This window comes from Micropterus salmoides, unplaced genomic scaffold (assembly GCF_014851395.1).
Source record: "Micropterus salmoides isolate LMB-PRFRI ecotype aquatic unplaced genomic scaffold, ASM1485139v1 Ms_hic_scaffold_7, whole genome shotgun sequence".
In the NCBI taxonomy this organism is placed as follows: domain Eukaryota; kingdom Metazoa; phylum Chordata; class Actinopteri; order Centrarchiformes; family Centrarchidae; genus Micropterus; species Micropterus salmoides.
In genome coordinates this window covers 28,121,064-28,147,310 of record NW_024044459.1, presented here as the reverse complement: position 1 = coordinate 28,147,310, position 26,247 = coordinate 28,121,064, and the positions used below count along the sequence as shown (strand labels likewise).

General features: G+C 41.6%; 1 protein-coding gene across 3 annotated transcripts in view; it reads left to right on the top strand.

Annotated features, from left to right (window-relative positions):
- The window catches only part of fam172a (family with sequence similarity 172 member A), a 155,641-nt gene that overhangs the window by 58,663 nt on the left and 70,731 nt on the right, over positions 1 to 26,247 (top strand). For all 3 annotated transcript variants that reach the window (XM_038702743.1, XM_038702744.1, XM_038702745.1), the window contains exons 7-8: positions 1,970 to 2,188; positions 14,079 to 14,198. In XM_038702743.1, coding sequence (XP_038558671.1) covers positions 1,970 to 2,188; positions 14,079 to 14,198 — 339 coding nt within the window. The remainder of the gene's footprint in view (positions 1 to 1,969; positions 2,189 to 14,078; positions 14,199 to 26,247) is intronic.

The following is a 26,247-nucleotide window of genomic DNA, read 5'->3' as shown; positions in this document are numbered from 1 at the left end:
GGAGAAACATCATCTACCTATAATTTGCATACAAACTATGATGTGGACATGTTGTTTTTTAAAGTCATAAATCACTTGCTAAATTACCGTTAGAACTGCTGTGCCTTGGAGTAAAATTCAAAACTTCATTCCACCATGCAGATGCAATTATTTCGTAGAAAATTCTTTAAAGCTGAAATTAGAGTTTCAAAATACATTTGTTGAATTTTCAGTGGCGATTAAAAGCTCATGTAAGAGTGCACCGATTTTTAAAACACACACATAAATGTAATAAGTAACAATTTGATAATGTCCAAAATTCTTCTCACTTAAGAATGGTTTCTTAAGTTAATTATCTTTATATTTATAATACATTTTACACTACAAATATGTCCAGAGAGGGAAGGAGAGCCTTGTCTGAATTTAAAAAAGGAGCAAGAATCAGACAAATTTTATAATCTGAATGAATAAGTGAGAAAGTGTCATTTTGCTGTTGTCAACACACGGCAGGTGCTAAAGGAAGGGGTGTGTGGCAGGTTTGATGTCGATGGGCACTGGGGGGACACACATGCTGCGTCAACGGAAGACAAGCACATTGTGTTAACACTTATTAAGGAAGAGGAGACGTGCTGCCTTGAGAAGACAGCGTGTGTGATGGCGATTTGCAGAGGAAGCTGAGCGACACTGCCTCTCTTAACTCCCTCTCACATCTCCTAAAGGTCTTTTTGTCTGCACTGATATCTTTCGTACTCCTCAGTGTGTGTCTTTTGTGTGTGTGTTTTTGCACAGGCATACACCTATAAGTTTGAGTCTTGGGGGTTGTATGTGTATTCACAATGGGGGTTGTGTGTGAAAAGCACAACCAAAGTGAAACAGGAATCCATCAATTTCCTGCTTTAGTTTCAGAGTGCTTGGGACAATAAACACAGTTAATTAAAATGGCTTCCAAGTTGAAGAAGTCACCAAAGGCTATAAGAAAACTTCCTTTTCTCCACAATACATTTCCCCTCTGTCATTCTTTATTATTATAACCACTTGGGTTTCTTTTAAGTTTTGCCATTTTGAATTAGTGCACTGATTATTGTTAATATTAATCTAAAGCTTATTTTTACGAGAAAACGTTCTCAGCTTTATTTATAGATTTATCTGTAGTGCTCTCTGTAGAAGTTTCAGGTCACACACACATGCACATACACAGATATGTGTGCTGTTGCTGCTAACTCTTTTGTTGAGTGATGGTGGGATCGATTGGGTTTGATATTAAGTGACACATGGCCTTTGGAGTCACTAAATGCTACTCACCAACTGAAACCACCGTCACTGAATTCCAATCCCCCAGTTACTTCTCAGGCTTGTCCCTGCAGTGACACTCTCTCCTCTGTCTCTTTCTCTGCCATTTCTTTCAGTCTGCATTTGCGTCTTTCCCCCAGTCATCTCACAGTCTGTCTTTTAAGTGTTGTAACAGTGTTATTTGTTCATGGATATCCACTATAGAGCTTTTCACCATGAGCCACTATCAGACCTAAAATAGCAGGAAGGTTTCTGAGTTTATCATGAGATCAACTTCCCTAGTAGGTTTGATAAAGTTAATATCATGTTTTTTCTGTACGTAAAAAAAAGAACAAACAACTAAAAAACAACAAAATCTGTTCTGTCAATATTACATTTTAAGTTTGATAAAATTTATATAAAGAATAAAGAATTTTCAGAAGTAACAAAAAACAAATCTACAGTTACTCTACTAATCTAATCTAAATAGATGCACAGTGTCCCTTGTTAAATATAAAATTTTCTTTATGTTTACATGCATTTGGTTTATTGGTATATTGCAGATATTTTGCATTTTAAGCAATATATGTGTGTTTGTGTGTGTGTGTATATATATACTATATAAATATATATGACACTACTTTTATACATAGAAAGTTAATGAATATAAAATATCACAAAAAACTCTAATACACATACTTCTTTTTTTTATCTGTTTTAGGAGGGCTATGGTGTGATGGTGCTCAACCCCAATGAGAACTACCTGGAGGTAGAGAAGCCAGCCAAGTCCTCTCCCCTGCCTTCTCCTACTGAACCCTCGGACGAACCCGCTGAAAAGAGGGAACGCAAAGATGATAAAGAGGGCAAAAAGAAGAGAGAATTTTATGAGAAGTACCGTAACCCACAGAAGGAGACAGAGACTGAACGGATCCCTGTACGGGTAAGTCGGAAAGGGAGGGAGGGACGAAGGAATGGAGAGAGAGAGGAGAGATGGAAAAGGAAGGCAGGAAGGAAGTCTTTGGAGAGCCGGGGCGGAGGGACAGAAGGATAGATGTTCATCAAAAGCAGACATGATGGGGAGGTGAACAGTGTGACAGTTTAGGGTCGTGGGACGAGGTGAGACATAGGCGAGAAAATGGGAGAGAGGAATTTGGTCAAGTTTGGAAGAGCAAAAAGAGTCAAGAAGGTGCGGGGAGTAGGACAGTGGGAGGTGGCTAGCTAAGGAAACTAGGGAAGGAAAGGTTAGGTAACAAGGGATGAAGGGAGGATGGGAGGCAGAGGGAGAAAGAGAGGCTCTTGTGTGGTCAGCCTGTGTGTGAAGAGGTTGGCTATGCTCCAGTCGCCTCTCAGTGAGCAAGTGTTAACCACATGGCTACCTCCCTCTCTCCCTCTTCCTCTCTTCTTTGCCTCTCTCTCTTTTTCTCTCTCAGATGGTGGGCTGGTCAGTGCAGCTCTGGCCCTTCACTCTTGTTGACCGCTGGGATTATTATCTCCACAACACACACTCTGCAAACACAGTGCAACATTCTTATCATGCTACATTGACCATACAGCCCCTAATCATACACACATGCACACACATATACGCGCACACACATACACATGCACGGCTCTAGGCACCTAGCTCAGCCAGTTTACCTTGTGGTCAAACAAAGGAAGTGACCCTTTGCATACATTTAGTTTTGTTGTGAAAATAAATATGTGTACAGTAAAAAGTTGTCCTCTTCATAGATGTCTTTTGTTTATTTTTTGGGTCCAGACACTTTTTAATTCTTCCTTAAAAGCTCTAATTCAGAAAGATTTTAAAGATTAAGGGCATAACGTGCTAGACTTTTTCCCTATCACAGAGTTTCATATGAGTAGAGTGTCCCCATTGATTATCTGTGTCTTACTTTAGTCGATGGCAGTAGCGTCACAGCAATGCATGTACGTTTGTGTGTGTGTGGGTGTTTGTGCGAAAGTGTGTTTGTGAGAAATACGTCAGTATCTGGTGTCTGACAAGAGTTAGGGCTGCTGTGGGACTAGCAGGCGGTGTGTGAGCTGTCAACGCAGGGTTTTTTTTTTCCACCCCCTGGCAGTACCTTTACACACACTCTAATAAGGGATAATTAGCTGCAGTTCTATCTTACTCTATCACACTTTGGTTGATGGCTGGTTTCCCCATCATACAACCTGCTTTATGTTATCAGACATGAAGGTCTTATGGTAAATAATCCATCATGTCGTCACAGTTACACAGTCAACCTAACTTGCATCTGCTGTCACTTATATATGTTTTAATTTTAGCTATATCAAATTAATATTCAAAATCCAATGCTTATTGCTTGTGAGTTTGTTGTATCATATCTCCGTTGAGTGTGTGTCTGTGTGTGTGAATATATAAATATATGCATGTGTTAATGCCATCTACATTTTGGTGGACATGCATAGTTAGGAGTGTTTTAATAACTTGTTTTATTTTGAAGGTGACTTGAATAATTCTCATCACATAATGACCCCTTTTTCTCCAATTCTCTTTTTCTCCGTGTACACATATATCTCTTTTCTTACTCCCATCCTCTTGCCTGAAATCTTTAACACTCGGTAACATTAGCAGTGTGAGATCGTTAAGTCCCAACCAAGGTTTCCCTATCCTACGGGGAAGCAGGTAGTATTATTCACATCTTGATATTGGGCTCGGCCTGCTTTCCCCATGCCTGCATAATGCATGCTGGACAGGGTCAGATGCATTGAGACAAGGGTGGTATGCAGCAGTGGTGTGTCTTTTTGTGACTGTACTCTCGGAAATACTGTCCAGTTTAACCGTCTTAGCTTTTTACAACTCCACGAGAAGCCAGGACAGACAATATCATAAGTAACTGAAGGAAATACCCCACTAGCCTAGCCATGTCAAGTCACTTTTCTGCATATTAAGCTAGCGCATTGATGATTGATTTAGGGCTGCACACCAGAGCAGTATTCAGTGTTGTGGCATTTTAAAACGGAGCGATGAATAAAAAAATTGCTTTCTTTGTCAGTTTTTTCAGACCAGCAGGCTAATACAAAATTATCCTCATTAACCAGTAAAGTAGGGGTCATGTAGAAGGTTTAGATTTTCCAGCTAAATACACTTGTCCTTAGATGCAGGGATTGCAAGACTCGGGATAAAGATTAATGAGTGAGCAGGTTGGCCCTGTGTTAGTGCCCCTTGAATTTTGACCTTTGACCCAGAAGTCAGCAGGATGTTAGTGTGTATGACCTCGCCTCTATCGTCCATGCCTCCTCTCCACTGCTCTGCCTCTGTCCGCCACAGAGTAAGCTGTCACGCGCACACACACACACACAGATATATAAAGGCACACACATACCAGCAGACAAAAGAGTAAAGGAGGTGAAAAAAGAGGTTTTGACATTTGTGTGTGTGTGTGTGTGTGTGTGTGTATCGTTCTCCTTCACCTCTGTTAGTCGGGGTGGGTGGTGGATCAAATCAAACCTCTTTAGCAGGGCTGTTTTTATCTTCTTTTTTTTACAGCATCCACCAGAGACACGTGCACTCACACACACACACACACACACACACACACACACACACACACACACACACACACACAAAAACCTTTTTTATTTGCTACACCTCGCACTCTAGCTCCCGCTGAGCTGCCAGACCACCTGCACACAGCCATTCAGAAACACACACACACTCAAATATACACCTCAACTTGCTGTAATATGATGAAATCCAACATAATGCAAAAATACCATAAGCTTGAATTACCACCTTGCATGTTGCTTTGTATGTATGAGACTCATAAAATCAGATTTTACATTTAATTTTTTACTACATTAACTCACAAAGACTGCATATACCCCCCCCCCCCCCACACACACACACATACACATATACACACACACCAGCCCCCTGATAGAGATGACTTGATTAATACGCTTCCTTACACACATTAATAAGCTCTTAACTGCTTTTAGGATTCTTACTTTTTAGCCTTGGGTTCATAGTGTGCAACCTCTCAACCTTATCTAATCCCTCTCCTTTCCTCTCCTCTCCTCCAAATCACACACCACTGGGCCATGTTTAGGGGGATGATGGTGAGGAGGGCGAGAGAAAGAGAGGACAGAGGGAGGGATGGAAGGATAGAAAGTCTGATCGGAGGGATGCTGATGAGGATAGTGGCGGGGGGGCTCTCTTAGCACTTTGCCATATAGAAGTTTGGGAGTTCACTTTACTCTGAATTTTAGCAGTAATCCAGTTAGCTATTTTCTGTCAGCCAAGCGGAGGAATGGCAGGAACAAAAGGCACATTCATGGGCTTAAGAAGCTTCCAAAGAGTTCACCCAAGGCTGGCTGGTTGGGATTAGGCCAACAGGCCCTGGAAAGAAGAAGGGGGAAAAAAGAGCAAAGGGACAAAAAACAGTGCTACGCCTTTCTTTAAGTACCACTTTATTTACCCTTATTTATAAATGACTGGAATACTTTTCTCTCTTTCTTCCTTTTTTGTGCTTCTCCTTCTAGCGTCTCACTTATGTATGTTTCTTAAATGTTCAGAGAGATGGAGATAGACAGAGGTCCTCACTCCAATAGCATTTTGAAGCAGCAGATATTCCTTCTGTTCCTTCTCTCCCACTGTATTCAGCTTTACTTAAAGAATGAGAGATCTGCATGATCAAGACTGGTGGACAACCAGTGCATTCACTATGACATCTCTCTGCTTTTCTCTACAATTATTCATTTGGCAGAATCATACCACTATGGAGTAAAATATTTGGGCTCTTCAGTGTGCTTTTGTTTTTTGTTTACATATTATATCTTTGGTTTTTCTTCAGTGCAGATGCAGGACTCTTTGGGGTATTGTGGTCTCCAATTTATTGGTGACGGAAGTGGCACAGACAGGGGGTCTTGTACTGTCACATACTCATCTGACCGTTGTGGATTGTGTGTTTCCTAAAAAAAGGGGGCATCCATTATTTAGGCCCTGCTTTTCCAAGATCCATTATTCCCGGCTGCAGCTTTCAGCAGGGGCAGGCTGAGATCCTTGTCCTTGTTTAGCAGATGATGCCCTGTTTCCCCATGTTCACACCGCACTACAAAATGTCCTGAGGATTCACAAACGTACATGTGCGCACACACCTACACACACACAAACCAAAACTTGATTATAAACATAAAGACATGGACACACAAGCACACACGCAGGTAATTGTATTTGACATGGTGTTACAGTATTTCTCTATGGGCCTGGGTTTTTGCTCTTTGTCACCTTCACCCCTTTGCCCCAATCTGTGGCCCACAAGCAATTATACAGACAGGATTTATTTGACCTTTGACATGTGGTCGTGCCAAGAAGTAAGGCTCAGCATATCCAAGGACAGGTAGGGACTTGATTAACCTCTGAACTTGGTCAGAGGAGAGGTCAATGGCCAGGGCTAGAGGGCAGCTCACCTGCTTGCTGCAGAGAGCAAATTGGCTAGATGCCATATCGGTATTTGGGTGCGTATTTCTGTGTGAGTGTGGTATAGAAGAAGCTTTGACAAAGCTGTGTGCATGGGTTTCTGTCTTCAACTAAGTTTTCATGTTTAAGGCTACAATTCAAGCACACTGTGTTGTGTGGCATGTTTTATCTTCAGGTATATATTCTTGTGTTTAATTTAGTGTAAAGGTGAATGCAGTTGACTTCTTAAAGTTTTCAAGGGTGTCTGTTCTGATTTTGTGCTTGTTAGTGTTTGTGCAAGCATTTCTGGATATGTGTTATGTGTACTACATAACATCTGTGTGTGTGCACACATACCTGTGTGTTTGTGTGTTTGCTCAAGGCAGAACCAGTGTAGCAGGTCTCAGATCCCTGCTCCCAATCTTCTAGTCAGGTCAACCATCAAACACATCCATCCTGCCCTCCCTTGCACCTCCCCACCCACTGAGCTCCGTCTCTCTCTCTTTCTCTGTCTGCATACAACCCTGTTGTGGATACAAGCTGACCCGAATAAAGACGCACACACACACGCACATACACACTAACGCAGCACCTCAGGGTCATCCTGGAACAAACACAGCCTTGTCTGCCTGCCCGCTCTCCTTTGCCTTATGTCAATTAATGGCTCGCAGTAATTTCACCTGACAATCCGGGCGGCAGCGCAAGGCTAGCCGAGATGTCACAGCGATGACCTTTCTGGCCCGCAGCCGCTCGTTTCTAATAAAGAATCTCACAAACCCACAGCAACTTCCTTTGTACTTTGTTAATGAGTTATTGATTTGAAACAATGCCCTGGCAAATATTGTCAGAGCAGACTGACCCCACCAAGGTCATGCTATTTTATTGTATACAGTCTGAGCACGCTAATCTGCGCGTGGGGTGACATATACTCTATAGTTTTTCTCCTTTCTCTGGCTCCGGCTCTCTCTCCCTCTCTCACTCACTTTCTCTCTCCTGTATATCCCTTCATTGCAAAGTCGAATAACACACCCACACGTACATTTCTCTCTCTCACTCTCGTACACAGACGTGTGCATACAGTTTCCCCCTTCTTGTTAGTATTGCACACGTTTTTCACCTCCCTTTTCTCTGTCTCTTTCTCACATCATTATATTCCCAACTCTCCATAGGTACTATACCTGCTAATTACCCACAATGCCACAGTCATTATTTTCCCATCTCTGCTGCTAATTTGCTCCATACCTTCCTCCACTCTAGCAGACCCATCAGCTCCCAGACAGCTTCTAGCTAACTTCAGCTCTCCGTCTGCCTTAAAAGAGAGTAAAGAAAGAAACAAAGAAAAAAACGGGAGGAGAAGAAGAAAAAAAGATTCCGAAGGAGTACACGTCCCAGACATTGATTAGAATGCAATTGCAAACAGGTGTCGTTGAGGTCCACTTTTTAATTGTGTGCACAGAGACTTGTACGCATTCACTCACATAGAAGCACGTGCACACACAAACTAACTTACTCTAATAACCTCTTTGCTAATACCAAACATGTAATTATGTACATTACTTGTTTAATATTTAATCATTAGGCCAAATGAAAACAATCCTGTTCCGTGCTGATCAAGATATATTAAAGAATATAATGACTGAGGCTGCAGGTGGGTTTACCCAGTATGTGGCCTGAGAGCAGGCGAGGACTGAGAGCCAGTCAGAGTTTGTGTTTGTGTTTAAGAGAGAGAAAGTTAGTGAGAGAGTGAAAAAGCTTGTGTAATTTCTTTCTTCCTCTTTCTTTGCAGGAATGATATATATATTGTTTTGATGTGTGTTTGGAATACTTAATACTTAATTTTACTTCATCTCTCCCTCAAACAGCTTGAAATACTTTTTGCAAGATTGAATCCAGCACTGCCCAAGCAAAACAGTCCAAACCCAATAAAGTTGTTTAGGGATCCCGTGACACTGTCCTGACACTTCTGGCTCCCACTTAAAGGTTTCTGAGTGTAAAAAGTAGAATGGCTCTTATCCACTAGATTCCTTCCGGTCCACACTGCTCAACATCTCCTGATTTGAAATTCCAGCTTCCTCAGAAGTTTGCTGAAGTCCTGTGTGTTTTGGATGACTGAGGAGGAGGAGCAGAAGGGAGGAGCGGGGAAGTCTGAAGTGGTTGTTTGTCAAAGTGTGTTGATGTTGTTGGATTCATTGTTTCCTGTGTTGGTCAGACACTGGGTTTGTGTTGGCGTTGGGGCTGTTATTCTGGCAGCGCACTTCTCTCCTCTGCTCTCTTCTCCCTGCTTCTCATTACAACGAATAAACACAGTATTGGACCTAGTTTTTTTAGAAAAAAAGTAGAGTGTGTGTGGGTACAAGTTTGCATCTGTGTGCAAGCACTGAAGCATGCCTGTTTGTGTGTGTGTGTGTGTGTGGCGGGGGGGGGAGTAACACTTGGGACAACCAAAAGTGGGGTAGATAGTCATGCACAATGTCATGTAGCAGATTATCTAGCAGTTTTGATAGTGATGTATGTTATAACACATAATCAGAGTTCTGTTGATTGGGTAGCAGGAACTTGAGTAAAACCAAGTTTTTGGTAAGTTGACTCACTACAGCCTTTGGGGTTGTGTCCTATAAATATATATATATATGTATGTGTGTGTGTGTGCGTGTGTGTGTGTATGTATATATATATATATATATATATATATATATATATATATATATATATATACACATCTTTTGTAGCTCCTCTTTCAGCCACTGGTATTTTTTGAGCTTTTTGTGTTCCTTCTTTTTGATATTGCTGTCACCTGGGATTGCTAAATCTATCACTACTGCCGCCTTCTGCTGTTTGTTGATCAACACAAAGGCTGGTTGGTTGGCCATCACCAGTTTGTCTAGATCTTGTGAGTACTACAGGATCTAAGCTCGTCATTCTCAACTACCTTAAGAGGTGTCTTTCATTTTGACCTTGAGATTTCCAGCCCATACTCATGGCAGATGTTTCTGTACACAATGCCAGCTACCTTCCATGTACGCTGTTCCTGCCTGCATCTTACACCCTGTTGTTATGTGCTATACTGTCCCAGGAGCATCCTTGCACAGTCTGTACCTGGGGTCCTGCCTGGTGTGGTAGACCTCAGCCTCTGTTGATTGTGTACAGAGTGCCAGTTCTTGTGCCACCATGATTAGTGCTTCTCGGATCTTGTTCTTCCCATTCAGCTGACTTTTCAGGACCTGCCTTACTCTGTGTAAATATTTCGCTGTGGCTGACTTCCTTGCTGCTACCTCATGGTTTACGTTTGCCTGCGGGATCCCAAGGTATTTGTAGCTGTCCTGGACATCTGCAATGTCTGCCTTCTGGTAGTTCAACCTCCACGGTTCTGATAATTTTCTTTCTTTTTGATACCATCTGACCACATTTGTCAAGTCCGAATGACATTCCAGTGTTATTGCTGTAGATCCTGGTAGTGTGGATCAGTCGATGTTTCGCTCATTCCTGGCATACAGTTTGGTGTCATCCATGTAGAGGAGGTGATTGAGAAGTTCTGGCTGAGGGGGTTCCGGCCTATGCAGAACAGCAGCGGTGATAGTGCATCACCTTGGTTAATGGCACACTTGATGGTGACTTTTTGCAATTAACTTTGAGTTGGCTTTGAGTTGGCTTCCAGACATGTTATAAAACAGCCCCATTGAGCTCTTGATGAAGGCTATTAGTGCCCTTTTGATCTTGTACATTTACAAGCATTCCAGTGTCCATGTATGTGGGATTGAGTCACAAGCTTTCTTGTAGTCAGTCCTACTCATCTTAGCCGCTATGATGCCTGACGAGAGCTTCCATGTTGAGCAGAGGCAGGTTATTGGCCAGTAGTTGGAGGGGATTTTTCCTGTCTGGGTATCCAGTATGATCAGGACTGTCCGTCCATTGGTTAACCATTCTGGGTGGGTTCCATCCATCATCTTCATACATGACACTCTTTCTTAGATGTCTTCCATTGTAATGGTTACTGGGTTTTGTTCAGGGGGATTACTGTGATCTGTTCTTAGATCCACTAGCCACTGAGCATTGGTGTTATGTGATGCCTTTGTTTCCAGTGCCTCAGGTACAGACTGTATCTTAGGTACACCTAGCACCTTTCTATAACTCTGAGAGCTGACTAACTTCTCTCCTTGTTACCTTGATCTTGGCCTCTAGCCTTCTCCTGCATGGGGGATAATGATCTTTGTGGCTTACGGTCTTCATCTTATAGCCACAAACCAGCGTAAATTAGCACATTTGTCTTGGTTATGGTTTTAGTAGAGGTAGTATGTAGTGCTGCATTTACATCTTCCAGCAGACTTTCAGAGCAATTTGTGGGTTCTATCTTGGTGATGATCTCAATCTTTGTTGTATCTCATGAATCTGTAGTTTTGATAGCAGTTTCCGCTTGCCGATGTTAGAACACTGGGCTAGAAGTTGTTTCTTTTCCAATGTCAATGTTGGGTTGATAGTAGTGTATATATATATATATATAAAGATAGATATAATGAGCTTTCCAGTAATCTAGTGTATATCACTTTAATCACATGTGATTAAAGTTCATTCATCTATGTGATGAAAATTCTTTCCACAGGTTTCTCTATAGGGAGCTGTCTGCACTAGCGTTTATGATGATTGACAATAAATGCCCATTACTTCTTGTTTGTGTGTGTGTGTGTGTATACGTGATAACATGCGTGTTCGTAAAGTCCAAGTCCAGAGCTGAGAGAAAACCTGTCAAACTTTTACCGTACTGTTAGACACTACACAGTTATACTGTATACCCTTCATAATGCATATGGCTCACTCTCTCTCTCTCTTTCCCTCTCTTTCTATCTCTTTCTCTCTTTGTCTACCTCCTTGTCTCTAGCTCTCACTGCCATTTTTATTTCTTTTTGATAATAGTTAGCTGTCAGCGTCTGGAGACTGTCTGGTCCTGTGACTGTCTAGGGTGCAGATTTGTATTTTATATTCTCTGAGGGGACAGTATGGATTGCTATATATTCAGTAAATACACACACAATCAGTACACACTCTCAAATGTCCCTTGACAGTTATGGCTGAAGGATGTTGGCAACAGGTGTGCAGTTGGGACGCTATTCTGACAGTGCTGGCAGATGCACACACAACAACAAATACACACAAACAGTGTGGGGAAACTGTGGAAAATAAATAAATAAGCTAAGATACTGTGTGAGAGCTGGTGACAGGAAGCCGGTCTCGCAGGGCACTGTGCTCCACTGCAGCTAATTAACCCCAGGAAATAATTGCAACAATATGCAAATGCTGTTTAGATAATTCAGTACACTGCCATGCCAGGTAGTCAGTCACTTTGTTGCCTGCCGCTGAGGGTGTACGCAAAGAATGTATGATGTTGTGTGTGTTTGTGTGTGAGGTTGGGTGATGTAGTCAAAGTAGAGAGGTGACCGTGCCACCACGAAGACATCAGCCATGAAAAAATGTTTCTTTAAATTATTGTTATAATTATTTATATATAGTATAGAAATAAATGAAAACACTCATCTGGTCCTCACATGGACAAAAAAGTATTATTTTGTCAGTTATCACTTATTGCAACATTTTGTCCGTCATTTGATATCAGCAATTTGGAAGTATTGATTAGGTCACAAACACACACACACACACATGTACAGTACATGTGCTATGTACAGTAACAAACTCTGCATAATGTCTCCATGTCAGGCATTGTCACTATAAGGTGGTTGGAGAGGTGGACAAAACAGAAGAGAGTGGTGTGAAGGGGGAGAAACAGGTAAGGTGGAAGAGAGGGAAGGAAGGATGGAGGGAGGCAGGCTAATGCAGTGGGCTTCACAGATGAAGGGTGACACAGGCAGGGAGACTTCAAAAGACTTTAATGTCACAGCCTTTCACACAGACAACTCTGCTTCAGCCAGCCCCTCCATGCACGTAGGATAACACACACATATGCACACTAGCACATGCACAGCAATGATGGCAGAAGGGCAGGGCAGAGTGGAGTTGCCTGCTCTTGCATCACATTCTTTGAATGGAGGTGGGTGCTGACACTACAACCCCCTCATGCTAATCTAGCAGTAAACACAAACACTCTGACAGGTTAATTTACCTCTAGACAAACAGCAACAAAAAAACACATCAGCACATCATCAAATAGGCTAGTATTAGCCTGCACACACACTTGCACACATACTTGTACACAGATATGCGTAAGCAAAAACATCTCATCAAATCACAAGCTGCCTTACCTCTTCTAAAAGCAAAGTTTAAAGCATTTTTTGCAACATGTTCTACACAGTCTCCTCAATTACCACCTTTTGGAGAGCGAATGTTGAAGTAATTATCTTTCTGTTATAATGTAATATCTAACTTTGTAAAATACAGTACATTTATGGAAACTAACAGGATAGTCTCTTAAGTCACCTCCTCTGTCCTTTACCTCATATCACTAATTATTTGTTTTCGAGTCACATGGAACAGTTTGACACTCAATTAACAGATGAGCTTCCATTCTCTATAGGCCATGTCTTTGTTTATTTCAAGATATTTTTCTTTATATACATCTGTATACCAATTAAGAGAAGTATATGTGTGTGTGAGTGTGTGAGTGTGTGGTGGGGGGGGGGGGGGGGGGGGGGGGGTACAGCATTGTGTTGTGATTTAAAGATATATGTGTTTCTACTCGACAAAGCTCCATGTGTAGCGTAACCTGTTGTTGTTGGTTTTTGTTGTCAACCAGACAGTTTGATAGGAAATCAAAGTCTAGAATCAATGTCACAAGTTCATTAACAGATGCCCTTTTCTCGCCTATACTTTTACAATTGTTCTTTCTAGCCCTTGATAAGCATTTACATCTCTGGTTAATTAAACATGTCTTCTGGTTGCATTATGTGTGTGTCTGTTCATTTGTGATCGTGTGCATGGATACAAAACTGTGACAGACTGTGTTTGTTTTGTATACACGTATAAATCTCATCTTTGTTTTTTTTTCTCCTTTGACCTTCCCCCAGTGTCTTCCCATTATACCTCTACTGGTGTATAGACGGGCCATCGATTCAGCAATAGGGTACAAATTAAGATTTAAACGTTACGTCACCCAGTCTATTGAGTTTTACATTTAGGGCATTTGCAATATGCAAGACTTATTGATCTACTGAAGTGTGGCTCTTTATAGAAATCACCTTAGGCCACCACCACTTTTTTGTTTCTCTTTTATACCTCTCTTTTTGGCTGGCCCCAGGATTCAGGTTTTGATGTTGTACCATTAAAATTCTAGAGAAACTCTAGACTCTCTCACTGGATGGACACATATCTTAAATGTTTTGTAATTGCACTGCATTTCAAGTTTGTATGTTCTATCAGTTTCCTTTGTTTTAGATATAACATTAGAGTTTTTTTTGTGTTGCAGGAAAACGGTTCCTCCGAGGAACACGTGCTGTACGTGTGGGACCACTTTGTGTCCAAAGCCGCAGCCAAGAATGTCTTCATCATGGCCCATAGCTATGGAGGGCTGTCTTTCGTTGAGCTGGTGAGTGTTTTAGTTTTCCACTTATCCTTCCTACCTCCCACCGACAGTAAGACACACCGAGAAACACAATACGCTTCTCTCAGCACAAGCACCCACATACATGTCCATGTTGGAAACTTGCATATTCCAACTCTTATACAAACTAAAATTTAAGTTTGCAATTCTACAGGTAATTTTAACACCCATACATGCACTCAACCACAGCAGTATACACAAAACAACATATTGTCAAAGACACAAACACATATATACAAACATGCAGAGCAGTACGAGCACCGGTCACCTCAGGGAGACAGGCAGCAGAGTGATAGTGTGTGAAACATGATGAAATGATTAAAAATATATAGCATTTAGTTTCTTCAAAAAAAGCATTGCTTTTGTAAACTATCTGGTTCATCCTTATCCTTGGGCACTTTCCACCTCCTCTACACATCAAGAACAAGAGGAAAACGGGGGAAAGGAGAGGGCTGGATATAGAAATGTAGGGATGGCAGTGCAACAACAGTGGTACTGTTAAAACATCTGATGCAGAGCATGCAGATCTCCCAGCCTTAGGAGAGACAGAGGATAGGTTGAAAAATGGTGGGAGGGAAGTGGATTTGAAAGAATTAATGGTGCACAGGGGAGAGTGAAAATAAAAGTTTGGTCAGCCTCTTAGCTTTATAACCGCACCCTTCAGCTAAATGGGCCTACAGTGTGTCTTTTGTGGGTTATATGAAGGTTTCTGAGGTTAATGTTTTATTTTCTAGTCTTTCGTTTACTGTGATGTTCTAGTGGGATTCTGCATCACATATTGATCATCACTTTCTCTTCTATTTGTGTTTTAATGACTAAAGTTACCTAATAATAAAGCTTCAGTGTGCAGATAGCCAATACCAGCATGGTGAGTTATCCTTATCGGGTCAGAATAGCATTTAGGACTCATGGTTAATGGCGGGGAAGTTTATGTTCATACCCTGCTAGCTTACTTGCGGCTTGTTTTATCCTCTAGACTAAGGTGAAAACTAGTGACATATGAAGGAATCAAAAACTCATGCACTGTGTAGTAAATGCTTCAAAAGGGATGAGGTCTTTCATACCATGTTATTTAATACAAAATTTGGATCTTAAGGTCATGATACAGTAACTTTAAACTGAGCATGCACATGACTTATAAGTTCTGAAGATTCAAGTTCAAGGGGATGTGGTGTAACAGATGATATAAAGTTAAAAGAAATATGTACTTGTGATTGATATAATTTATATTTTATATACTATGTTATTTGCTATATATTTAATTAATCATGATTGTCTAAGTGTTTAATTTGCTAATTTAGGCTCATATTCCTACAAAAGATGCTGTCATTCAAAATAAAAATTGGCTGATAAGTTACAGTATATAAAACATCATTGTGCATTTTCCCATTTTAGTTCCAGTGTACTGTAGCTCTATGCAGCCTGATACAAAAAAAGAAAAGAACAACCAAAAATGTAGTTTGTTTTATTACATCTAACATAAAACTGTTGTATTTGCAACTTCTGAAATTCCACAACCACATACTGTATTAAGCTCTGCTAGCTAACATACTGTACTAGTTGTGTTTGCAAGCCTTTCTATGATCTGTGAGCTGGGTTACATTGCCAGTCTGCTGGTTTCTTGATCTGAAGGATTTACTGCTAGACTCACCACATCCCATATTATTCAGGACATATCTCTCCTCTTTTCTTAGGAAGGGAAGAGGAGGTAAGCGGCACAATGACGATACAGCTAGTGGGGGATTAAAGGTGGGCACCTGTCCCACTGGTGATTTCAGGAATATTTTATTTTCTTTCTTTCTCTTTCACCTACTCTTTTTTGTTTAGTATTTTGTAATTTTAATTTGGCTACTAAATATTCATGCAGTGCTTTGTCCGTGACAGCCTCACAATCTCTTGGGCTTTCTTGCTGTGTGACGAAGACTAGCTATTCTCTCTATTTGTCTCTTTCTGCCTCTCTGTGTTTCCTTCAGTCAGACTCTCTCTCTCTCGCTGTCTCTCAATGTGTGTAAAGGCCTCAATGAAGTTCTAACTGCTTTCTTTTATGTGATGTCCTTGTCATGCAAAAACTCTGTTAAAAACACTCATATACAATATGTGTATATATAAATACATAGCACTTAGCGGATGCAGTATGGGGAAGATAACAGACTTGAAAGATCCTTGTGTTCACTTTAAGTGACAGGGTGTTTGAATATGCTATTGTCAGGTTTCCCTTGAGGCCATCACAGCTTCTGGATGTCAGTGTCAAAACTGCTTCACCTCTTCCAACCTGACACTAATACAAACACATATACGCAGTCATAGTTGATATTAGCCACCCTCAATTGCCCACCTGTACCTATCTTCAACTTTGTCTATAGATTTTATTTAGGTGCATTGTTGATACAAAGCTTTCTACTCCAGGCTGTTTGGCTTTTTATCCAAATGCACTCACACTTCTTCTCATTTACAGACACGCCCTTTACAGGATTACTATATATATATGCACATGGGATTTAACGCAGTCACCATACATTTCTTACTTGTTATTGCTGTGTCTTTGTGCTCCCTCCCACATAAGCATGCACACACACATATATATACATGTGCACACCGTCTTTAATTGAGGAGAAAGTGGTCCAGCGGGATGGGATGGGAGGTGTGTGCGCATGAGCAGGCGAGAGGCGAGTGGAGCCTTGCGGGATGAACCATTTGACACATGAGAAGACCCAGAGAAAACAAGCTGTCTGTGGGTTAATTACTACTCCCCTTTGCAGTTAATAAATACATTTCTGATCAAGCACATCAAAAACGCCTGCCATTAATTTCTCCTGCTCGCTAGCCTTGCTCCGGAGCATGTTAGCCCCTGTTTGGAGCGCTCAAGTGTTTCATTGCAATTTGATTTCTTTTAAAACACTTCACAGTGTGTACTGACTAATTATAGATACATCAAAGAGTAGCTAACTGCCTTTGAATGAGAGTGTGAGAGCGAAAGAGAGGCTTGCACTGCAGGGGGAAGGCTGCTTGCTCTTTCTCTGCTTGGCCCCCACTTTTTTTGCCCTTTTCCCCTCTCTATCATTCTTTAGCTATCAGAGAATCCATCTATCCATCTCAGATCACTGTTTTTTAGTTCTGTCCTTCTCTCTTTCTCTCCCTTAGAGTCTGTCCTCCTCTGACATCTGCTTTCATGCTTGGCCAGCCTGCTTCTCCCTGGTCCTCCTTCGCTGTCTCTCTCAGCTGTATAGTTTTAAAGGAAGATGGGTCATGTTCCCCCAGTTGTGCTACTTTGTTTTCAACCTAGTATTCCTATATTCCCTTCAAAGTCTAAGGGATTGTAGCCAGGATGTGGACTGTCTTTCTCTCTGCGTCTCACACACACATACACATGAACTGGCCATACTCCTCTAGCCTCCAGGTCTGCGCTATCCTTTCTTTACCTGAGGACAAAATTTCACGAACCATTCAGAGAGAGCCGGTAGGATAGAACCATACTGAAAGTCTAACCCGCACTAACCTGCCCGCTCACAGAGTGAAAAAGGAACTCTCTCATTGGATAGGACAGGGCAGCATTATATAAGGTCTTATGTAAGAATGCATCTGTCTCCCAGTACACAAATGTGTGGGTGCCAACCAGACAACCAACCAGCCGCCACAACAGCCCCTCAAAACCATGATTACAGATTTTAAGTGAACACATACATACAGTACATGCCTGCAGAATATCTTTCTGTACACTTTCTGTATAGTGCCATCTGTTTCAATCTATAATGAATATAGCTGGTTTTGTCTGTGTCGTCCTTGGTTTCGTGTGTGTAAGTGTATGTGCGTGTTGTGGCTAGGTGTCAGATGTGGGAAGAGATGCTTGAGGTGAGACAGATAGAAATAGAGGATTTCTTCACTCCTTGTGGACTTCATCACTATACCGGAGTGTAGAGGACGAGAAAGATGAGGCACTGCAGGGTGAATCAGTCTGAATCGGAGAAGTTTTACATAGCTCAGAGTTTATAAAGTGAGTGAATTTCCCTGCTATGATTTGGCATCCTCCAGTCTAAATGAGAGGTTTTTATGTTGTATGGTATGGGAAGATTCAAAAAGAACAGTAAGCTTATTAACACTGCTTTGTTTGTGCCTCATCAGATTCACAGTTGAAATAGAGTAGTTTCTTTAAGATTAAAGATTTCTTTACCACAGAGAGTTTTCTAAACAAGTTCATTGCCATTTCTGTCTTGGTTTTTTTGTTTTTTTTAAACTTTCTCTGCATAGTCAGTCTTCAGGCTTCTCACTCCTTAATTCTTTATTGTTATGGATACAAACCCTTTCACCATAGTATGCTTTATGTCCTGTATCGTTTCCTCATTTTCTTTGTCCTCCTAACAACTCCTCTCCCAGTCGTTGTGACCCTTCGGGCAGTGGCGGTGCCAACTATGCCCTCTGTGCAGGACTCTTTCTCTGGCAGTGGTTAGTACAGCCCCATGCCATGGTAACAGCCCACCGAATACAAGGCGCTGTTGAAACACTTCTGTTTTCCGTCTTCACCCTTTTTACATCATATCTGCGGAAAATCACAAAAATGTAATTTTTTATTATTAAGTGTTGTTATTGTACCTGATCCTAATTCTAACTTATATCTCTTTATGCATCTGTATCTGCTGATTTTGACACTTATACACATTTAAAGCGCAGGCATACACATTCATAGCTGCATTCACAGCACGCATCCAACATTCTTTTTTGAATGTTATGTAATGTTTGATGTCAACATCAAATGTTTTAAAGGAATACTCCACTATTTTGAGAAATATACTTTTTTGCCTTTTCATTGTCATTTTTTAAAAATTTCTTGTGTATTTAACATGCGTAGAAATAGGAAATTAGACATTGTGGTTTAAGGTGCTACAGTGGTTAGCTTATGCATTAGAGTTATTTAATGACCAACTGCTGGGAGAAGTGACTGCATGCAGCCTCTTAGAAGTCCTGTCCTCATAGTAAAGTTGCTGGCTTTTCACACTTTCCTAAGTCTTTACAAAACTGATTCTTGGATGGATTGGTGGATAGCTTGCCGGCAAACACAACACAAAATGTAAATAAGACTAATTAGAACTTTTCTCTTTTGTCCAAAGTTTGCCCTTCCACCCTGCTTCCTGTGTTTGTGCCTTCCTAAACACATCCCGGATGTATCGCTCTGCTAAATGCACAGACATGAAATTGATCGTCTTATAGTATCTAAATCCCATTCACACTAAAAAAAGTTTATTTCCCTAAGATACTGGAGTATTCCTTTAAATTGTGTCAAACTAACTTCCACATTTATATCTATCTGAAATACTCTTCAAGGACCAATGCAACCTTCACCTGAGTTCATCACTAGACAAGCGAAAATCACTTTAATTTGTTGACAAAATCATCCCAGCCGTGAAGTCCATACGCAGGCTCTGAAAATCCCCTCGTCTAATGTTGTATGCACGTCTCGGCCGCCTTCGAAACTCTGAGTGCTAGCCTGTCTATTGCTTCTGGAGGGGATGAAGAGAAGGTTTGTTTTTATCTCAAGGTTCTCCATAGCTGGCGGGCTTGCAAGCGGTGCAGTAGTAGTGCAGTTTCCTGTGTGTGTCTTATGTGCATGTGTGTATAGGTCTGTCTATGTCTGCAAGTGGGTGCACACATACTGTATGGGTCTGTGTGGGTGTGTGTGTGTGTGTGTGTGTGTACATGTATGCATATGTGTCACCCCTAGCCTGGAGAAGCCTGTATCGTCCTGAGCAGAACAGCTTGGTGGAGAGCAGCTATCAGAGCCACGATAGGGGAGAGGAGAGGAGGAGAGGGTGAGAGGCGGTGATAAATGGCTGGGGCACACTAGCAGAAATTAGTGGAGCCGTATGCAAAGCTGTGGCGTTTTGTTTGATGTGAAACAAAAGGACCACCATGACAAAAGTGCCTGCCAGCCGGCACAGCAGGACAGCAGCCCTCAGGACATACACCATCACCACTGAGAAAGTGTGCATGTGCGTTTGCATACGCACTTGCGTGTATGTGGTAATGCATGCATATCATGCATGGTGCTGTTTTCCAGTCTTGTCTATATTATGTATATTATCCCTCTCTGTGTTTTTGTGCTCTGTTCGTAATGACAGACAATGCCTAGCCCTTTGTAGACCATGAAAAGACATGGTTTCTTCCTCAGTATAGCTACAGCATATTTGCTCTATTAAGCGGCTGAAATTTAGACGTCTAATTTCTTTGTGAATGAATAGGCATCTTAGAGCGCGGCTCTCCTCTTAACATAAGGATGTAAATTGAACTGTTTAAATGTCACGGCTAGCAAGCTGATTTGATTTGAATTGATTTGCTTGTTTCTGGAAAAAAAAGACCTCCCTTGCCAAACCTTAGATGCACTGGCTGCCACAGATAGACCAAGGTCTTTCTTTCCACCTCAACAACACATTGTAGGGCTTCTGAATTCTTCTATCTGCTGTGATTATGTACAAATGGCCTTCATTTGCCATCCATTTCAAAGCTGTAGTGCTGCATTGTGACTAGAGGCAGATGACGCAGACCAAATTACAGCGGGTTTGCTGCCTGAAAAGGATACTCACACAATAGGCTTTGTGAAGTATTCCCTTCAATACGTCGCCATTATTCTCACCTTTGTTGGTGTTTCTCTCTATGTTTCAGGAGCATCTTTGGTTTCTAGATTACATTTGTGGTGTTGGAGAGGATTGGGGGGTTGACAATGCTTTACTCACCTCTCGTCTCTCTTGTGCTATTCCTTCAGTATCTAGGAAAATTGATTTTGTGTGAGATTCTAATTTTTGTGTTGTATTCTGGGTTCTTTGATTGTCTTCGTTATTAATTCTGTTTCATTGTATTGTTATTCAGGTTCTCAGAACATAAACACTGTCTGTTAATCTGTTATGCATATACCGCATTCGTCTTTAGCCTGGTTTTTTCATAATGGCCCCCGTTAACTGAAGGGAAGCAGCCTGAAATGCACTACAAAATTGCTTGGTCCAGGTTTAGAAAGGTCGTCTGAGACCAACAACCGAGGGCAATTCAAGACATCACTTTCATTTCCAAACTGTTTAAGATCTTGGGGATAGGGTATGTGCCTTGTTTTGATCAAACTCTCCTATGTACTATGCAGCCCAGAGGCAGACAGGGATCCATTGCTCTCACCTCAAGCTCTGATGCAGAAACGGTCAATACACTACAGGATCACTTCCAGACATCATGGTTTATTTCCATCGTCAGTTCAAGAATCCCTCTTTCTCTCTGCATGTGTTTTTTTTACTTCTTTTACAGTATCTCTATATTTCTTCATCTCCTTTCTCTCAACTGTAGTCAGTACCTGTTATTATCAGTCTCCAGATCACCACAGTTACCTTGCACACCGTTAATGCAATATTTCTAATTGGTCAGCGATAGCTTTGGAGTAATACCAATTTCAGTGTTGTATATGAGGGCTTTAATAAATGTCTATTCGTTTTGAATAGTTTATCTTATCCAAACCTTGGTCTGACCATCCGTGGTTTTAAATGGTCGAGCACGCTTTCACCAGGTCGTCACGGTTACCCACTCTTCTCCTTCTTTCCTCAAAACACACAGATGTTGCCATGGTGATGTAATTGAAAATCATTACACCTCAAACAAGTATTGTTGAGGTGACTATTCATAAGTCTCCTCTCACCTTTTTGTCTTCCTGTTTTTTTTTTCTCCCGAGTGAAAAGGAAGGAAAATATCCATCTGTCCTCAGTACATCATTGTGCAAAGGCTCTTTTTAATCTCTCTCGTCCGGCTCCACCCACCCCGATACCCCACCTCTTGAACATGGGGTCTTTCTTGCCACTTTGTGATACAAGAAGCCAAGCTAGTTGAAGTTCATTTGAGTTCAGTTAAATCTTGTGGGATTCATCATTACATATTTACTGGCTGAGGCTGATCTTGCTGTAAGGTTCTACCCTCGTCCCATTGATCTAGTGCGCATGTTCACTCCCGAGGTTACGGGACGTGCTTCCATTTGCATAAGGCCCTGGGCAAGGTTCTTTCCACCATTGATTGGCCTGTCCATGAGCGCCCCGTGCCTTCTCACATTGATCACTTTGTTTTTTCCTGGAGACAGTGCTACTCAGAGTTCAGCTACAGCTCTGGCATACCAGACCTGCTGGAGGAAGAGAGAAAGAGATAGAGAGAAGGAGAAGAGAAAGAAATAGACAGTACAAGAGAGGGATAAGTAGGTAGTAGTATTTTATTTTGAATGTTGACACATTAGCTGAAAGTAAAAACCAGTTTCACGCTGCCGTGCCTGTGTCTTTACTCCTCCAACTTGTGTTTCCCCGAGCTACCTGCCTGAGTAGGTAAAGACTACACAAGATGTACATTGCTTTCACGGACATAAACACATGCATATGTGAACATAATCAGATTTACAATGAAACACACAGAACACTCAGCATTCACAGACAGATATTAGTATTTACACTCATACCTGAATTGCCGCTAAAATTGAACAGCCCTCCTCCCTTTCTGTTCATCCTCACCGTCAGCTTCAACCCCAGCCTGCTTGTATTAGTATACTATAGAGAAAGCTCTCCTCTCCCCACGCTGTCTTTCACTTTAGTTTTTCCCCTACTCTTTCCTGTTTCAACTCTTTTACCATCTCTGGCTGCCTTATAGTTGGACCGTCTTCCCTCTCTCCACCTACTCCTACACCTACTTGGTCAGCGAGGATGCTGTCTTGATTTACTCAGGGTTACCTTGCTCTTTACAATATTTCAGCTGCATGTTTTTATGCTATGTTAAAGTCAGTATTATTCAAAGTCTTCTGCTTTGTTTTTGAGTCAGGTTTTAACAGACATACCCTTATCATATTCTATATGTATCTGGCATAGTATTTTTTATGTGATATACCCACTAGTGCCATTTTATGAAGGTTGAGGAGGTACAGCACTAAAAGTATTTAAAGGTAATTAGACTTCCTACCAAAATGACTCAAAACAGAGGTCTATACTAATCACGTCCTTGATTATTACATGTTGGCTTATGTGTTTGCGTTTAGATTTGTGCATATGTGCCATTGTGTGTTTATCCAGTATGGCGTCAGTAGCGGCGCAAGGCTCAGGCTCCCATGATGCACCTCTTCTCTTTGTTCTGCGGTGTGAGAGCAGTGTGCGGCTTTGTCTGCCTCTCTCGTTCCTCTCGGCTCGTTGCCTCAGAGGCAAGGTCTCGCTCTCTTCCCTCTCCTCTACTTCAGACGTCTCTTGCTCTTTCATTCCCTCTTTAAAACCTACTGGGTGCTGCTGTCCACTTCCTCTCTCAGTCATTCGTTGTCTTGTACCTTCCTGTTTAATTTCAGAAGAAACTCTTTCACTTGCTCATTCCTCCTTTGCCACTTGCCCGTGTTTTTATAGAACCACTCCCTGTTACCATTTTTTTTTGGTCTCTTACCCACCTTTGTGCGTCTTGGGTCACCATCCTTCTGTCTACTCTCTCTCATACCACCAACTGTAAATTTACCTCTTCTCGTTTTCTCCATTTAAACTTGTGCCTCAGTGTATATAGTCTTTCGCCTCTTCTTTGCTCTTCTGCTTTGCTTCTGATTCAGTCACTTTCTGTTTCCCTTCCCTCTCTTAACCTCAACTTCACATCAGCCTTGCTACTTCATTCTATGCTATCTCACTCCGATCCTTCACTTGAGACTGACCTCACCTCTCTCTGTGTCCTTCACACTGTTTTTTATATTTTGTCTTTTTTTAACAAACGTCTCTGTCAAGGACCACCAGTTTTTCCCACTTCTTGCTCCTTCTCACAGTCCCCAATCTACTGTATTAAAAATGAAGTGCTGTTTCTTTTTTTTATGAAAACCCGTTTAAAATCATAATCTAAACTTTATCATTGAATATCATCTAAAATGTTGAATGAATAATCTGTAAAAGGGTTTTTTTCTTACCTGAAAATGCAAGATGCTTTCAATCCTTTAAAAAGTATCCTCATTTATTTCCTCTTTCCTTTTTTATTTTTCCTACTTGTCCTTTTGCTCTAACGTGCCATTCATTCTTTGCTTCGCTGTTCCCACTGTGGTATTTTCATGCATTCACCTGCTGTGTCCGGGTGTGTCAAGTGGTTACGACCTAGGTCACCTTCACCAGAGAGGGAATACGAGCGGTTGACATGAGGTTTGAATTGGTGAAGATGACATGTTGACAGCTCAAATGAATCGCTTGTCACATGTCATTTTTTTTCTCCCCCCCCTTGTTAATTCTTCCATAAGAATGCATACAATATACGAGAGGATTCTTGAGGACATACAGGGTTGCAAATTGTCATGCCGGCATCACTCGAATTCAACACATGCAATTCAGTTTGCTTTTCTGGGTGTTTTTTTTTTTTTCTTTCTCTGCCCTCAAGACTGAATGGTCTCATTCAGCGGCAAATGTAGGAGGAAGAATAAGTCTTAGGAATTGAAAGGAGAGAAAGTGTTGTTTCTGAAAAGCTGTGAGCAACAGCTAGGCGGATCCTGGTGCAAATGTCAGTGAACTCAGTGACTCTAGGGTTGAAGTTTAAACCCTCTCTCCCTCTTCTGCTTCTGTTTCTCTCATCTGCTCTCTGTGCATCTCCATCCACGCCCGCCTCCTTCACTCCCTGCTCTGTCTTTCACTGCTTTTAAAGTTCATTGAATGCAGTGTTGGTATTCTGTGGTGTTTTTGCCTTGCCTACTCCAAATTCACTGCACCAGGGTCACAGCATTCTTTTAGTTTGTTTGTGAAGAATTTTTCAGTGTCAGTGCATCACCAGCAGACTGTGTGGTGTATTTCCTGCACATATCTCCAGTGTTAAAACAGAAAACATAACGATGGGATTTGTGGCAAAGGAAAAATTCCACAGTTTCTCAGTCACTTCATATTTTCTGCACTTTAAACTTCAAATACCCCATATTGGCTATTCAGCGGATCTATACTCAACTCTATAGCCTCCGATACTGGATGGATGGAAAGCTTAGTTAGAATCCTTTATGGCAATTTCTTTCCATGGGTGTATTTTAGTTATGTACCTGCAGTAAAACATATTTAATTTTTTAAGCCTGGAAAGCTGACAGTGAAAAGAGATGAACTGTTTTATGTGCCATTTTAAGGCTTTATGTGCTGTGAAATACGATGGGGGTTATGAAAGAGCAAAAGGAAGAGAGAAAGAGTGGAAGGGAGGAGAGCGAGTGAGAGACTCCTGGTGTGGAGCAGCCTTTGATGTCTTAGCTGGCTTGAAGCTGAATGCGGAACTCACTGAAGGGTAGGCCTTGTTTCATGGTGGGAATATGAAGCTGGATGTGCTGTCTGTGTAAAAAAAACACATTTGCACAGATTTTTTTTTTTTATGGATTCATGTTTGTGTGCATGTTTTTTTATCTTCAAGCATGAGTGTGCACTTTGCTCCAAAAGGCTTGTCTGTCCTCCCAGTAAGCTAGGTTTCCATTTCTCCCCCATCATGTCACTCATTAGTTTGTGGTTCATGTTCAGATCAGTTACCAGGCCATATTGGGTGGCTTAGTAATTCACAGTGTGTGCGTGTGTCCCTGTCTCATATATATTCAGCTTTCCCATTAGATGGCTTCACACTGAACGGTTCCTGTGGACTCCTTTGACATCGGCTTTCATGCATGGCCTGCCTGCCTCTCTCCCTCTCCTTCTTCCCCTCTCACTTTCTCTCTCTCTCTGCCTCAAACATTAAAAACATCTTGGTTGTGTCAAGACATCTTTTAACCCCCATTCTTTCTCTTTAACTGCCATCCCTTCTTCATTTCTTGTTCCCTCCATCTCTCTCCTTCCTTCCCCCAGTGTCTTGCCCCCTACACCTTGCTCACCCACCCCCACCCCTCTGCCTTCCACATGTGATGCCACATCTCCCATGAATCCAGCCTCCCCCCCCCAGCCTCTCTCTTCATGTATCTGGTTTTGTGGCTTTGCTAAGGGTGATGGTTAGTTGGTTTGGTCTGATTTCTCTTTGATGAAAACACTAGGGGGCACTGCCTGTCCTTTGTTACCCCTCTCTTTCCCTTTAGCAGGCTTCG